Source organism: Myzus persicae, unplaced genomic scaffold (assembly GCF_001856785.1).
Source record: "Myzus persicae strain clone G006 unplaced genomic scaffold, MPER_G0061.0, whole genome shotgun sequence".
Lineage (NCBI taxonomy): Eukaryota > Metazoa > Arthropoda > Insecta > Hemiptera > Aphididae > Myzus > Myzus persicae.
The window spans coordinates 395,740-413,421 of record NW_019100680.1 but is presented as its reverse complement, the minus strand read 5'-3'; the positions used below and the strand labels follow the sequence as shown (position 1 = coordinate 413,421).

The 17,682-nt window shown below is 28.3% G+C and overlaps 1 protein-coding gene across 4 annotated transcripts; it reads right to left on the bottom strand.

Annotated features, from left to right (window-relative positions):
• Positions 1 to 10,792: 10,792 nt before the first annotated feature.
• Positions 10,793 to 17,479, bottom strand: LOC111040925 (hyphally regulated cell wall protein 3-like). Of its 4 annotated transcripts, none has more exons than XM_022325029.1 (4): positions 17,116 to 17,227; positions 13,814 to 14,172; positions 13,498 to 13,687; positions 10,793 to 12,295 (listed from the first exon to the last, which is right to left on the bottom strand). In XM_022325029.1, the coding sequence occupies exons 2-4, from the start codon at positions 14,160 to 14,162 to the stop codon at positions 11,704 to 11,706; spliced, it is 1,131 nt and encodes a 376-aa protein (XP_022180721.1). In that variant the 5' UTR covers positions 14,163 to 14,172; positions 17,116 to 17,227; the 3' UTR covers positions 10,793 to 11,703. The 4 variants fall into 4 exon arrangements, with proteins under 4 accessions (XP_022180721.1, XP_022180715.1, XP_022180696.1 ...); XM_022325004.1 differs by lacking the exon at positions 17,116 to 17,227 and adding an exon at positions 17,249 to 17,479 and having other exon boundaries at positions 10,794 to 12,295; XM_022325015.1 differs by lacking the exon at positions 17,116 to 17,227 and adding an exon at positions 14,225 to 14,789 and having other exon boundaries at positions 10,794 to 12,295.
• Between the last annotated feature and the right edge of the window lie 203 nt (positions 17,480 to 17,682).

Sequence of the window (17,682 nt, the reverse complement as noted above, 5' to 3'; positions counted from 1 at the left end):
ATGGGTTGCATTGTATTGAACAAACTAAATTAAGTGGGTACTACATTTTTTTGTTACACTCAGTGGCCAGAGACAAATTGTCTATAAACTGCTTGCCCTCCTTCCTACCATTCAATATATAAATCCCTGACTATGGTTTTATATTATTAAGCCTACATGATAATAATACCTTTAATATAATTAGATATAATATAATAAGATAATTAAATGGGTACATCATAATAATACATTTACACAATAATATTTTTTATTTAATTTTTATTTTTACACAACTCTGAGAGAGGGGAATTATTTTATGTTATATAAAAATAATATTTATATAATTAACTATAGGTACATTATATTTTTTGTTTGTTTGTTCTTTAACTCAAATTCGAATTTACTTTTTACTATTTATTATTATGTCCCAAATATCAATATTCAATTGTATTTAACTGACTTTTATTTCTATATATTATCTATTGAAGATTTGAATTTCAATATCTATATATTTTTTTTTGTGAAATATCGGCTGTAAAAATATATTATTCATAGGTATAATATTACTAGTCTATACTGAATGTAAAAGCGATGTCTGTTCAGTGATTCTGTTTTCTCATATATTATACTGTCAAATACTGCCGCCATAGGATATAATATAAAATACACAGTAGCTACAATGACACTGTATAAATATTTTCAATAAATCGATTAGTGAGCAGATGTACCGAAGTTAATAGCGTGTGGGACACCTACTCGCATTATAATTCGTATATTACAATGAGTTAATTGGTCTACCGTATTTTACATTTTATTAAACCAAAAATAATCATTGTTTGCAATGGTGTTACACAAACGTTTATATTGGGGTTGATTTCAACGACATATAACCGAAGCAATAAATACCATGAAAAGAACAATACACGCATGTCAGGGTATATGTATGTGTGTATGTGGGTGTATGAATGTATATAACATTATACACGCACACACACACACACACACACACACATCCAAGAACGTGTATATATATATAATATATTTATACGGTATCCCTATTGTCGTGATTGACCAATGGCCAGTAATTTGGCAGGCCAATATCTAGTGAAATCCAATTTAGTTGACAAACGATGGGGTAAACCACATATTGTGTAGTACAATTACTAGGAAATGTTCATTAATTCGGACAAAACGTCGTTCGTGTAATCTTTTTAGACATATTGGACATAAAAGTGAGATGTTGTGCATTGATAGGTTTAATGGTTATACATTATCTAAACCAGTAAGGTTTTCATATGTTAAAAGTAGTAAACGAACAGCACATGAAAAAGGGAATTTAATTAACCAATATTTACGATTACACTGTATATGTAGTAAGATTTATGTTATTTATTTTGTCAATACATGGTCGTATCGGAAAACCTGTTTTCCTATATACAGCGTAATAGTATAAAATATATTGTGGGAACGAAAACCATTTTACTGAATTATAAATAATAATAATTATTATTGTTGACAGTGATAATGAATACTTTTTATCTGGGCTAGATGGCTGTGCTTAAATTATATTAATATATATAAATTGCATTAAATCCAAATAATTCAAATATTTTATTGTAAGAATTATACATTTAATAATATAAAAAACTACCAAATGTTTAAATAAATATATTACATTACATTATATCATTATATCATTTACAGTGATGTGTTTTTTTCTGTCTATTGTTGGCTTTTAGAGTAGAAGAAATGTTACGATCTTAATTTTTGAAGGTAGTTTCTATATACTAATATTAGGATATTGGTATTTTGAGGAATCAAGTATAAAAAATTCTTAGTGCTTTTCAAATTAACAAGAACAAAATAAAATTAGGTCGAAAAATTAAAAGGACTAAATTAATTTTGTTTTTTATTGCAATTAAAAATGAATGGCCGTAGAGACTTTAATTTTAACTGTCTATTCATATTAGAATTTACAAAACATGATAAAATGTTCAACATTTTCTTGTATATTTTTGTTCTATTTTAAGATATGTTCAACTTTGTTTTGATACTGAGGGTATAGCTATGTGATTTTTTTACTTTCTGCCATCAATATCTGGGGTAGTTAAAATGCTCAGATTTTTGACATCAGCATCTTTTTTAATAGAAAAGTCAACCTAGTTATTGCATAGTAGTGGGAAATTCAAATTGAAAATTTGAGTAATTTTCGAAAACATCGGGAAAAACAAAAAAATATGACAGAAAAATGATGGAAAATTGGGAATTTTTGAAATAATCAGTTACATTTTTTGGCGTATCACAAAAACTAGACACTTGCAATTTACAACAAATATTTATATTACAATTTTCCTTGTTTATTAATGAAAGCTATAAAAATAAAAAATAAACCTTTTCCATTCATGGTTGTCATTACCATACACGGTGACTTGAAATGTTTACATAATAATATATTATTATAATTTTCAATACGCAATGACGTTTTCAAAATATTTGATTGTTTTTTAGATTTTACCTATTTATACACTAATTTACTGTAATTCGATAATAACTTAGATGTTAAAAACTTTAACATAATAATATGAAATAAATATACATAATGCACTTTTAGATATTATAATAATTAGTAAAATAGGTAATAAATGTGATGTCTTCGTCCAAAATTAATAGATACCTTATTTATAATAGTATAATAAATATTAAATTAAATTACTAATAGCAATTAATATTGTTTTCTAATAAATTGTACTTAGTTTTATCAGTTGAACTCAAATTCAAGACATCCATTAACGTTACCACTTACTCATTACCCAATGATAAGGTTTAGTAGGTACCTACACTTTAATACTTGTCATATTCCATAAAGCAGAGCGAGTTCCCTATTAATTGTTTAGTACTTTAATTGCCTTATTTGTCTTGGAAATATTATTTATCTCTACTAATCGACTATACTATATTTAGATTTTAGATACACCAGACGACGTTCTGTGTTCCTTTTGTAACATAAACTTAATATTATATTGATTTTCTCAGGTCCCATGCGGTATATAAAAGGGTTTTGAAACTGTTATTGTTCTTTTGTTTCTATTTATTTTGTAAACCAATAACCAACTTCCAAACTTATAGATAAGTGTATTTTATTTTAAAATGTATATGTATTTATTTGTATGTATTTAACCTAGAATACTTATTTTATTCTTAAATAGTTTTGTATTATAAATTATAATAGTTTTATTACTGTGAAATAATAGATCACAATATGTATAATGGTACTTAATCGTAGTATGACATCGTAATCAGCCAAATAATGTACTAATGAATTATGATGAATGATCGATAGGTACTAATGTTATTAATATACTTGATAGTAGTTAGGTAGATATTTAATTAATGGTAACAATATTATGAATACATTCAATATTAATGTATAACAACGTACCTAGTAACAGACTCTGTAATTCATACAATTTATATTAACCTAGCCTTACCTTACATAGATAACATACATGTTAAAAATAGATAATATGATCTACATATTATAGTAAATTTAGCGAATGACTTAATATAATCATGTGCTTTATGGACCACAGGGATAAACACTAAGATTACCCACTCACCCGATCATCCATATAAAAATATTTAATAGTATGTACACAATACATATAGCTTAACTTGAAAAATTGATATTACATTATTAATTATAATTTGAAAATTATTTTAGCTTAAATTATTATTAAAATTAATCATAACAATTGGGACTCAACAAAGTTTTAGGATACATTTGATTAATATTAAAATCTAAGTCAAAAGTTAAAGGGATATTTCCCTTAAAAAAAGTTGCCTCGTGATGCCACTGAATTAAGCCCTGTTACTTAGGTAGTTAGGTACTTAGGTAGGTGTAAATTTTAATGTATGATTAATGTTCATGTATCGACATGTCTTTATACAAGCTACTTGATACGAAGTTATATTATTTATAAGTGTTTAACATATTCTAGTACTTCTTAAATATTTCATTAATTGCGGGTAACTATTCAAACCTATTCATATACTTCAGTGTATAATAATACAGCTATTCAAGTAGAGGTCATATACATGGGGCACGCAAGGATGCAGCTGCACGTTATAATCGCCAAAAAGGGCTATGAATTCAGGTTACAACTTTCAAAGGCCACCAGGCTATTGAATTGTGGAGTGATTGAGTAGTTCTTATTAATTAATAGATTTTAAATTATAAAGTAAAATATTTTATAAAAAATTAATCCATGGTTTTTCAAACAGCCTCACAAACCCTATAGTTATATTTTGTAATAATATTATTTTGTAGGAAAAAAGAGGTGCCGTTAGCTTCCTCTACAAATTATTTATGTGCAACTTTTATTACATACCATGTACCAAATGTATCTATTGTTTTAGACTTTAGTACAGATTGTTAATATCTTTATAAAAAAAAGATTTACACATGGAAGAGTAAAGCAAAAATGGAGGGTAAAAGCATCCCCCATGGATTTGAAAACTGATTAAGGTTTTTCCGACTATATGTAGATGATTCCTGGCTTCTTCTATGGTAGAGGTATAGCGCAGATATCAAACAATTTTTAGAAAATAAAAACCTAATGAATTTAATAACTTTGAACCAACTTGTATAATTCCATTCAATAGTATTTTTTACTTTTTTTAATATTGACCTAACTTTTGTGCATATCTTACACAAAGACTGGATTGAACGTTCTTACCTACAATTTACCAGAAGTGATCACATTTCATAATTGTATAATGTATATTCATATCGATCTAATAATAGGATCCACAAGGCCATATCTGGTGTTGGGGGGGGGGGGTCCTAACCACCCCCCCGTCCCCCCGACATTTTTTCGTGTTACATTATGTGGTAGTAAAATAACTATATATTAATATATTAAAACTAAAATAAAAAACATTGCACCTAATACTAAGTGGACTAAACTGACATCAATGATACTCGGTGGGTTGAAAACCACAACGGAACTCAAAGATTATAATAAAATTAGAATACATTTTTTTAGCTTAACTCCTCCTCCTCTTCCCCTCCCACAATTAATTTCTAGTTACGGCCTTGCCCTGCCAAGAAAGGTATAGTTTTCTTTACCCACCAGACCCTTTCTACAGAACTTCTTGAAGCTAAAATTACTTTTACTTAAAAGAACCAGAAATAACAAATTTCGAAATCACAGTTAAAAGATCCATTGACATAATCATTTAAATAGCGAACTTAACTTAACTTAAACATTTTATACTGAAATCGAAAATCCAATAAACTATTATGGATCAAGAAATAAAATAGTTATTAGTTACAAAGACCATGCTAACGTAAAAACAAAAACAAAACTTTGTACAACTAAAAATACTTAAATAAATGTACAAATACCTAATATAAGCATGCAAAATACTATTAAGAGGACGCCACACCCGGACATGTTATCTCCGCCTTACAAATGCGTAAAATACCACATTTACTCTCAGCAATTCAAATTTCATGGAGTTAGCTTAAAAATTAGAGGAATCGATATATCATGAAACTTGTTGGTACGAACTTTATCTGTGTTTTGTTGGAAGTTTTTTTACAATAATTAAGTTTTTAAGTGAATTATGAGTATTTTTAATTTACATTTATTATACAACCATACCTCACTTAAAAACTGAATTATCGTAAAAAAGCTTCCTATAAAACATAGATAATGTTTTTAAAAACAAGTTTCATAATAGGTCGATTCACTCTAATTTTTAAGCTAACGGCGTAAAACGTGAACTGCTGAGCGTAAATTTGGTATGTTACGCGTTTGTAGGACGGGGACCACACGTCATGCGGGTGTGGCGTCCTCTTAAAGAAAAATAGTTACCAACAGCCAAGTAGCTTAGAATAAAATACAATATTTAAAGCGTCTCAGAACTAGTCAGAAGTAATGAAAAACTTAATGTAATGGAAAAAAATTTAAAACAACTTGTCAATAGTCTTAAACATATTATATAGTATATCAAATAATAAGCTGCAGAGAGAATATGTCTAAAACTATAGCAGTGACAGCAATATTATAAAGATCAATTCAAAATACGTAAACAAAGGTGTGAGATCGAAATTATTTTTATTAATATTTTAACCTCATAAGTGGTTTTTACACTGTGTAAAATGAAGAAAACATGAGGATTCAAAGTAATAAACTTATGTCTTGAAAATTTAATTATAAGCGGGTAATTAAATCATTCCTTGTCCAAAGTCACAGTTTTTTTTGTGACAATTTGTAGCAGACGACATTTGATATTCATACTCAGGTATAATAACGATTTTTCCTCAAACAAGTATTGTTATTTTTTTAATAATTCAAAATATATTAATTGTTAAATTTGAAACATTCCAGCTTTACTTAAATGATCATTTTTTATTTACAACGATATATTTTATAGTGTTAGGTATATATTCCGAAATACCTACAAAATTATTGATTTAAAAATGAATAACAATGGTAAATTATATAATCGTATAACAATAGTAATCATTATATTAAACTATAAATTATAATATATGCGATGCGTTAGAAAAAAAATAACATCCTATGTTAGCTGTAGACACATAAATTACTTAGTAGTTTAAATAAATTATAAAATACCTTTAAAATACACTGTTTTCATTCAGAATGTTTTTTTGTGTATGCAATGATTTATTATTTAATTCAAATTAAATACATTCACTACAGTAACCAAATTAATGACGAGTTGCACTCTAAATCAATTATACAGCACCGCGAATTCAACGGATTTTATTTAACCTATTGTTAAGTAATATTTATTTATTATATTAATGTTAAAATAAAATAAAACAATTAATATTCGTTTATTATATGATATCTATTTTTCGATAAAAAATCAGTGGTTAATACATATAACAATAGTATAATATCGAATCTATATTCATATGCATAATTTATTTGTCAATTTTAGACTATAAAAAATGTAGATTATGGATTTTAAATAATATATTATGCTATGTTCTTAGCAGAAATTATTACATGTTATCCATTTATTATTTTAACTATGAAATATTGAGCATTTGTATTAACTTTTTTCCATCTTTTAATGGATTATTGAAGTATTTAATTTAGATATTTGTACCAAGATGTTTCAAACTTTTAAGTGTATACTAATCTGAAATTAATACTTATTATTCTACTATTAATATATATTATACTATAATATGTAGTTATAGATATGTTACCTGTCTAATTTAAATACATATTTTATAACATAATATTATGTATAATGTATATGATGTATTGATAAAATAGTATATAATTGTTACAATATGGAATTTAAACAAGTTCCAAAAATTGAGTTCCAAAAAAAATGTTAATCCATTTTACTGATCTACAATTTATTGTTTGTACCTAATAGTTTTCTAGAACTATTAAGAATTCGTAATTATTACTTCTTTTATCCACTGTCTATTCAATAGTGAAACTTTAATAATATGTACTGATGTACCTACATAATACTTTTATAGGAATATAATAATTTTATGATACTGGCCTCTGGAAAAACAATTTCAGAAGGCGAAAAAAGCACAGTGGTAAAAACAAAGCATAATGTTATAAAACTTCTACTCGGAGTATAAAAAAAAACCATTTTTTTTTTATCTCGATTAAATTCCAATTCTCTTTTATCACAGCATTTTATGCCAATTATTATATTATATAAATATATATACACTTCTATAATATACTAATCCAATGTTTCGTAAAGAGATAATTGGGTCTTATCGTTATTTCCCTATGTTATTATATCTATATTGATTCGTTAAATATGTATTAGGGTTGTATGATAATAAATCATAAAATAATGAAAATCGCAAATTGTTCTCTCTATCATAATATTTACACCCCTCGTATAATAGTTTCGTATAATACATCCCAACTCTTGCAACCGGCGTGTATAATCGATGGGCGTGGTAATCCGTTTTAATAGTATAATACGGAGGGCTTATAATACAATTACGACGAAATGACTTTTTCTTTTGAAAATACATGGATTTATTTAGTGATAATAATAGAATAGACAAGCAATCGTGTTATAACTGATTTATTGTTTTATTTCTTTTTTTTATCATGACAATAATTATTATTGTGACAATATATTTTATGGATTATGGTGCATAGACAATAATCTAAATGTATTATTCTGAAGCAAGGATGGGAGAAGCTCAATGTCTATTGATAATAATTAATATTTATAAAATACATAACATATTATGTAGAATGGTAGTGAGTCCTATAACGACCTGTAACTACTAATTATTAATATTATGAATTGTAACTTGTTTACTTGTTACTATTGTTGTAGTAATAAATTATTTTTAAAGAGTTTAATAACTGACTATTAAGTTCTTGTTAAGGTGATATTGTAGTTACATAAATAGTTCTCTTAAATCACTTCAACACATGACTTACACTCTAAACATAATGTATTCGGATAAAAATCACTCCAAAACCTAATAATTTAAGCGAAATATTCAAACTACCCCTACCTCACGATTCTTTCACTAATTAATATTGCTCGAATTATATTTTTATTATTAATATCTGTTTAATTTGTTGTGTGATTTGTATTTTATTAAAAATTGTACAAAACCTGTGTAATAATGATTTTTATTAAACATCAAAATGCCTTGCCGATTTTAAGTCGAGATATCTGTGATTTTAAGATTTAACCTGGAAGAATTTGTAATTATTGTCGGATGTCGGTTGCGTATTTGAGTTCAGAGGGGATGGAGTGACCGAGGGGACTAAGGCGTTGGTTTTATTGCACACTGTCGCTCTCTGGGTAGGCAACGAGACGACAAGACATACAAAAAAAAAAATTGAGCACAAACTGTGTGTGTGTGTTGTGGGGGGGGGGGGGGGGGGGGTAGAGGAATTGTTTTCAATTTTATCAATTACATATACATTTATATAAAAGCATTAAATTTTGAATAACTATCATTTGAAATATATATGGCGATATGGTTTCAATTTAAAATAGTTCACTATTAATAAAAACAAATGTCTTAATATAACTTAAAGTCATGCTGTACATTTATTATTTATATATTTGGACGATAGTATAAAAAAAGGTTGGGTAGGTGTCTGACAGCCTTCCTAAAATACGCCGCTGTCGGATATCGATTTCATTATTCAACCCAATATTATTGTACAGACATTTTAATGTAATATAATCAATAAGCATATTTTATCTAAAAATGTTTGTATGTAATAGTTAAAACTCGTGCACAAAAACTACAAAATTATTAAATAAGATAATATGAATATTTATATATAACCAGCAGAAGAGAGGTTTTACTTTATAGTAAAATAATTCTGATAATAAATTGTATAAATCACTTAAACTATAGTCATTTCAGCTTATAAGCAATTTTTCCGGGTATATAAAATATTACAAATTAAAGATGCTCATAACTATTGACGTAGGTATTAAGTATTAACAACGTGCAAACGTCTTTATTTATGTTTAATAATAGCTTATTATCAAATCATACACATTATAATATATCCAACTATGAACTCGAACCAGTAAGAACAAGAAAAAAAAGTGATAGCAAATAAAAATGTACAAGACGAAATTCCGGATTCTACAATTGAAATTAAATGCTACATAAAATAAATAATTTTTCAAAAGTTAGGTATGGATGTATACAATCGACTTTTTCAGATGCAAGTGAAATTTTAAAAGATTTATTTCTCATGTCACCTGAAACACTAAATAATAAATATGAAAGTATAAAAAGAAATACCTACCTGAGTTTCATACATATAATATTGTTTGCATGTCGCTGGCTGGGTGGATGTCGAATGATATGGATGTTAATAAGTTAAAAAGTGAGTGCTTCCAATTTAGTAATAGTTTAGACGAATTACTTGAGAGTATTTAATATTACGACAGTATCCATAACATGATAACAACGATGTGTAATTATTAATTCTTCGACATTAACACAAAACAAATATTATAAAAGTCAATAAATAGGTAGGTAATTTAAATTTATAATTTTATAACAGATTTTATTTTATATTCAATAAAAATATATGATTTGCATTTCTGATACCTATTATATTTAAAATTTCTAACTATATGTAACTAATTATAATTGAATTATACAAAACATAATACCGTAAAAAATAAACGTACTCGGTAGATAATAATATACAAATATGGGAGTCATTTTTCAACACAACGAAGAGTTTAAGATTCAATCACAATTATTAACAATCAATGTACCATAAAAGTATAAAACCCACGTTATAGATAGAATAGATAGAAAGGTGGTTAAATACTTACCTATTGTAGTTTATGCAAGACATAATATTTATTTGTAAGCGAATTTACCAGATGCGTCATTTTAAGAAGGGGTCAGTACGAATCGATAGTTTTAATTACTCTGAGCAAAAATGTACCTTTTTCTTTATGTTATTAAAGAAAAAAAAATACTCTTTACTTGTTTGGACTTCAACTCCTTTCCTTATATTCTATAAAAAAATTAATTTGTGTGAAGAAAATATATTTTCTCACATTGGTGATTATAAATAATTATAATAAATGATTATCGCCAACAACTGAATAATAGATAACTAGTATAGATAATCCTTAACAATATAAATTCAATGAGTTCTTACTGTCTACATTCGAAATTCAATAAACGTATAATGTATTGTTTAGGACTATATAGGATACATGTTATAGATAATTTCTATTGCCAGCCGTAACTTATTAATTTTGAATTGATACTCTAAGCTAGTCTATAACATAAAACTATGGTTACATTTAAACAATAATATGTTTTTACTAATCTTCATTGTTTATTGTTGATACATCAACGTCCTTACAGTAATCAAAACTTAACTTCTTAATAATGAAATACTTGTCGTCATTAGTGCAAAGTACTCAATACTTTTGTATCATTATTTTCATGCTTAAACTTAGTACTTACTTCAGTTGGAAATTCGTGACTTTTTAAAAGTATTCTTATTCGTGGAAAACGTCGAATACATTTCGGAGGTGTTGATTTTCCAGTTACTACAAGAATTTATTATCACCCTCGGTGGTGCGTATACAAAAAAGATACTTTGATTTACCCCTCATCCCTGGAGAATACGCCTTGTCCCCTGAGTCATAAGTAAATCCGAGAGGTCTAGTCGTAAACAAATAATAAAAAAAACAATCTGCAATTGTTTCGTATGAATAAATAATGTAAAATATTAACTGTGAGTTTAAAAAAAACGAAAATGTAAAAAAGTGCGAGACAAATGTGATCTAAAATGTAGTTTTCAATGTTTTGATAGTGCATTGTTTATATGCATACATTATATAGCACCACACTATTGTATTCGTTTGATACTCTACACATTCATGTGGGTAGGTGGGTACTATACATTTTGAGCCGATTACACTTTAAACATTTTAAAATATAAAATCTACAAGCAACAACAATGATGGCCATCTCGATTAGAAACCTAGGTATAATACAACAACCTATAATACATAATAGGCACCTGCCATATATTATTATGCAGTTATAACATCGTTGGACCCGATTGAGCTTTATAATCTAAACGAATAACCACCGACTCACGAATAATATCGTATAATAATGTATTAATAAACAACAACGTAAGAATATACTGTAATAATGGATTGGAATTTTCAACCGTCCGTCGTGGCGTTGGGTTTGTCCACGTAGAGTTTTGGTGGCATGGGCACGACGTATTGGCCGGACGGCGAGCGTGCTGACAGCGATAAGGCGGGCAATTGCACGTTGTACGGCGGAAGTATCGATCCCGGCTGCTGCTGTATGATCGGCGGCAGTTGTGGAATGTTGTTCTGGAACAAAACGGGTGCCTGGGCCGAAAACGGGGCCTGGGGCGCAAACGGGGCCTGCGGGATGTACGGGGCCTGCGGGACGTATTGGGCCTGCGGGACGTACGGGGCCTGCGGGACGTACTGCGGCGCCTGAGGGATGTACTGTGGGGATTGTTGCACGTATTGTGGTTGCAGATGGACGACTGGTGGCAATGGGTCGGCGGTGGACACCAAAAACGGAGTGCCGGCCACGATGCCCGGGCCGCTGTCGGATCGCGTGCCGTATAGCTGATTGTTGACCGCGTCGCCCGTTTGACCGCCGGCCGTGTGGTAACCGTCCCCGTTACCGTACTGGCCTTGTTGACCGACTGCGTTCGTCTTCACCGACGAATCGTGGTAACCCCCTCCGAATGCCTTGCCTTCTCCGTCTCTGAATCTGTAAATTATAAAACCAAAAGTGTTACTCTTATAGCGTCTTCCTTAGGTTGACATTCGAAAAACTAATGTTGCAGAGTATAAACTTCCCCGAGCAATCCCCACAAAAATAAGGGTTTGTGGATAATATTATATGAATGTTGGGCTCGGGTTGGGTGTCAAAAAAACATAGAAATAAAACAATATCTTAAGAAATGCATTTATTACTTAAAAACGACAAAAATCACCCGAAAATCGCAATTAAAATTATTTTAGTTTTGTGAATACGATCCAATTATTATTATTTTAATATATATTTTATAAAAAAAACAATGAGCGTGCTCGTGTGAAATAAATTATTATTAAATTGATTGGTGGTCGTGTACTCGTGTGACGATCCGATTATTATGATAAATCTGAAATGTACTAACTTAAAACAAAATGCCATGAAAAATTCGTTATTTCAATAATATGCGATAGAACCACATTCGAAAAAAGAATGATGCCACCAATCGAAACAAATATGCAAAACCATTGAAATATTAGTCCTAATTAATAATTATTATAAACTATTTATTGTCAATTTCAATTTTCAATACATTTTATTAAAATCTAATACCTAATTCTCCAATTGATTTAGTTTTTGGTAATATATTTATATTTATTTTTAAAAGTATATTATATAACATTTAAATAACACCGAAACGTGTTCAATAAACTACTTAAAATATTATGGTTTAAGTAAAACTGCAATTACCTAAATATTATACATTCTGAAGTTAAATTTAAAATTATTGGATATTAGCTTTTTAATGTATAGTTAATATATTTTAATATATTAAGATATTTAAATTACCTATGTAATGTACAAAGTATAAATCATAAACTCATAAGTTGTATGTATAATTAGTGTTAAACATTTAAATACATTTTGACTCTGATATTTTTTATTTTATTCCTTCATTTGAACATCTATTGCATGTAAAATACATTTTAAATGTCTATTTTACCAAAAAATATTTATTTTCGTGCATAGCTAAATCTTGTGAAACAAATGTGACTATACAGCACATATCCATTTATATTATATTTAGATAATACACTATAATTTTAACAACATTATTAAACATTGAACGTATACCTGAACAATAGTTTTATAGTATCTTATTTAAACAACGCTTCATCAATATTAGTATAATATGACGTATTCCACTTATATTATACCTTTGATCTTTCGCACCATATTGAATCACTCCACCGTGTCCAAGACCATCGTCATAATACGTAGCTTTATTACCGCTTTCATTTTTTTGATACGAAGTACTGAATCCAGCAACTTGATGTCCCTTGTTCCGTCCATTTATACCACCATAAGCTCCACCTTCCACACTTGTAACTCCACGGTCGTTGACACCTTTAATTTAATTTACTCATATCGTCATTATGTGCATACATCAAACTAATGAGTATGTACAATATTTTATTAAGCTAAGCTACCGTACAAAATTCAATAGTATTTCCAATACTTATAAAAACTCACCGCCATAAGTATTGCCGACGTCATATCCGTTTAGTGCGCCGTTATTGTCTCGGTAGAACCCATTCTGGTCTCGATATCCGTTGGCATCGATTTTGTTTCCACCGAAAGCCTGTAACGCTTGCAATCCGTTTAATGCCAAATTACTGCCAGCTGTAGCATATCCCTGGGGTACTTGATCCACGCTCCAGACTCCTGCCGGATTGATGATGGGTGGTCCTGCAGGCTTTAACTGAACAAAATCACCACCCATCACTGTGTCCAGGGTTAAATTTATATAAAACGCCTGGACTGCCAATCCGATTCCAGTTAGATGTAACGATTTATTAGATGCCGTTGAAACTTTTGTCATTATCAACTACCTGTTAACCAATATTAATTAAACATTTTCTACACTCGAGTTTTTAACGTCACCTTTAGAACGTGATTTATACTACAAGCTGGATAATTATTCCCAGTAGATTGAGTGTTCGTTAGCATATTTTTCGCTGTACAAATTTATAATTGTCTTTAAATAAACTCTTTACTTTCAATTATATTGTCAATATTTTTGATAACCGATTTTCATAGTTACGTCTTCTTGATTATAGGATTTTCTACTGTATGCACTATAATAAATTGAGTAGTATGGTTAAGTACTACGCATGTTAAGTACGCCCGCTGTGTTTGTCCATAGTCCATCCAATTGGAGTAAGTTGCCATGGTTACCAATACTATTGAGGATCTTATAAAAAATATTACATTATTTAACTCGCATTCCTATAGAGGCTAAAGTGCTTGTACCTACAATTATTGTGTTTAACATGTGTGTTACTATTTATTTGTTATTTAACAATAAATTTACTTAAATTTTTTATAATATAAATTATGGCAACTAGATACTTCAAGTATATTTACTACGACTTATTTTAATTTTCTTTACGTTTTATTCATTTAATTTAAACCCATAATGTTAACTATTGGTTATAATAAGATTATAAAATAGAATACCTATATGGGTATGAAGATAGTATAAGATAAGCAGTGTGTATAAGTATAGGTTGGTATAAATAAATATGAGCACGAATAATGACCTATTATGTTCTTATATAGATAAGTTAAGATATGCAAAAATTTGATAGAATAAAAAAATGACTTATATAATATTTAATAGAGGCAGAAAAGATTATATTTTAATTGATTAAGATTAATCATTTCAAAGTTCACGTTATTTTTAATTTAATATTATATTGCAATTTTAAAGTTTACTCTGATGCACTTTGTATTTATTGATAATTATTTAATTTTTGTTTTGTATTGATTTTCTGTTTCATAGATGAAATAAACATTTATTTAAGTAGATACTGTTTACCTACTATTAACGAACTTAATTTATTGGTACAATTTTAATAGCCATTTAAATATTTAATATGATTTTAACAATATAATTATTGCTACCTCATGTATTTAATGCTATCTGTAATATTACGTTACATGTCTATTATAGTTGTTTGTTATTTTTTTTTATAATACCTATGTCCTTAAATAAGTTCAAGTACCCTTTAATTACTGTTTATAGGTTTATATTATTATATATTCATACACAATTTTTTTATTCTAATATTAATAGCGAAATACGAGTTTCAAAAACACTTTGCATGCAGCTTAAATGAATATCTTTTCTTTAAAAATATTTATTATACGATTAATATTGTAACTATTATTTCCAAAGAGTAATAAATGTGACAAGCTCAAATCTATAAACAATAAATTACAGTATATTATAAGTAAACACAATATTATCATTGAAGAATAAATTGTATACTTGTTATTTTAATAAAAAATAACACATTTTTAAGACTTAAACTTTACACACACATTTTAAATTACATTTTTTAACACAATATACAGTTTTCGTTACAAACATTCAGAGGAATTTTGGAAAGTAAACCCAGAAAAGTGTAATATTACTGTAGAATATAAGTAGGTATTTAATTAAAAATAGTACCTATGAATTCACAGACATGTATAGAAATAATTTAGAATTTGCCTATAATTGCTATGCATGTCTAGATAGTAGGGACTCACTATTATTTGAGGTAGGTACATGATAAATTAAATTTAAGGTCACGGATTAATCATACGGAACGTTCAGCTACTAATTATTTTAATCACAATTAGAAACCGTAAGTATAAGTTTATCGTTATATAGTCATCGAATATAAATATATATTAGTTTTGAATAAATATAGTTCTAAAGATTTAAAATGATTTTTAGTTTTATTACAGTCAACTGTTTTAACTATGATATGGTTAAATAATATATTATATAAAATGATTTTTAAAGAGTGGCGAACTATTTAAAAGTTTTTTTTTTTAACTGTCCATGTCATTTTTATTTAAACGACAAAATGTCTTTATAAATACCTAAAATACATTGGGGTTGAATAGAATACGATAATTTATAAGTAATATAGTAATAATAATTACTTAAATATAACTATACAAAAGTGTAAATATTTTGTTTTCAAAAATTAAAACGTTTAGGAAATACTAGAAAACAATGCGTCAAACATTATAGATAAGTACAATTAAGGTACATGCTATAGAATTACAGTATGAATACGAGGTTGGACTCTCTCTGTTAATTGTTTATTGTATACCCAACCGAATAGAATTGTGAAAATATTAAGGCCAGACGAATCACACGAGGACAGATTCTTGCTTTTTATAGTACTTATGTTCAGACAGATATGTGAAACCATAAGGTCAAACGGTTCTTCAAATCAATGGAAATATCTGAGTTGGGGAGAAGCGTAGATAAAATATACATAGGCACATATAAAAAACGTTATCATTCAATACCTTGGTACAATATTTCAAAACAACTGTGTATTTATATCTACTAAATATTTTGTACGCAATTCGACTGGAAACAATAATGAAATTATAATTTCCTCGTTGTTTAATTATTTAGTAGGGCGATTGAATAAAATAATACATTAATAGACATACATCAATACATTTGTTTATGTATTTCAAATAATAGGTATCATCATATTATAAGTATTTCCAAAAACAGTTCTTAAGTTTGTTATTTATACTGATAAATGGAATCAACACATCAAAGAACATATCGCATGCAAATATTATGCAATATATTTCATAATAATGCTATATATCGGTATTTACTATGGACTAATGTGTTTTCTAATTCATATAATGCTTCCATATTGATGATTCAGTAGAAAAAAAAGTGTTGAAACAAAAATAATGTTAATCTAGTGGAAAACAAACAAAAGTCGGTTTATTGTTTTACAGCTTACCCGGGTAATGTCGACCGTTCGCTCTACCAAGAACAATTCTGATTATATTACTATACATTAGCGTGAAAAATAAAACAATCACGTAGATAGGTACAAAGTGAAATATTAATTAAGTGGAATAAAAACAACTTACAATAGTTATACACCGATCGAAAAGACTTATAGTCGCACACCACACCGAATGAATTCACCGACTTTCGTGTTAAAAATAACACTAATATAATAATATTATCGTCGTATCGCGTAATATCTGCAGCTGTAGGTATCACTCGCTTAACACTATCGCGGCTAACCGCGTTTCAAGCCAACTCTGTCTCGCCAAGTAAATCGTCTAACGCGAAACGTTTTACTAAATTCATATAATACACACAAAAACACTCATTCGTTTTGGCTAATGCCTACACCTAAATCGTTTTTACAGTTTAATGGTGAATTACCGGGTTCAGGGTCAATTATTGAGCATAAATCGGTTGCGGCGGTGCATTGTGTCCGACCGCCAAGTGAACACCGAACAGTAACCAACACGGTATACATATATTGATATATTGAGATATTTATATACCTATA

Excerpts from the sequence above, each read along its gene's own strand:
- LOC111040925 (XM_022325004.1), bottom strand. The coding sequence starts at position 14,162 with ATGACAAAAGTTTCAACGGCATCTAATAAATCGTTACATCTAACTGGA. Across the intron at positions 13,688-13,813 it reads CGTCGGCAATACTTATGGCG|GTGTCAACGACCGTGGAGTT; the intron begins GTGAGTTTTTAT and ends ATTAAATTAAAG. Across the intron at positions 12,296-13,497 it reads TATGGTGCGAAAGATCAAAG|ATTCAGAGACGGAGAAGGCA; the intron begins GTATAATATAAG and ends TATAATTTACAG.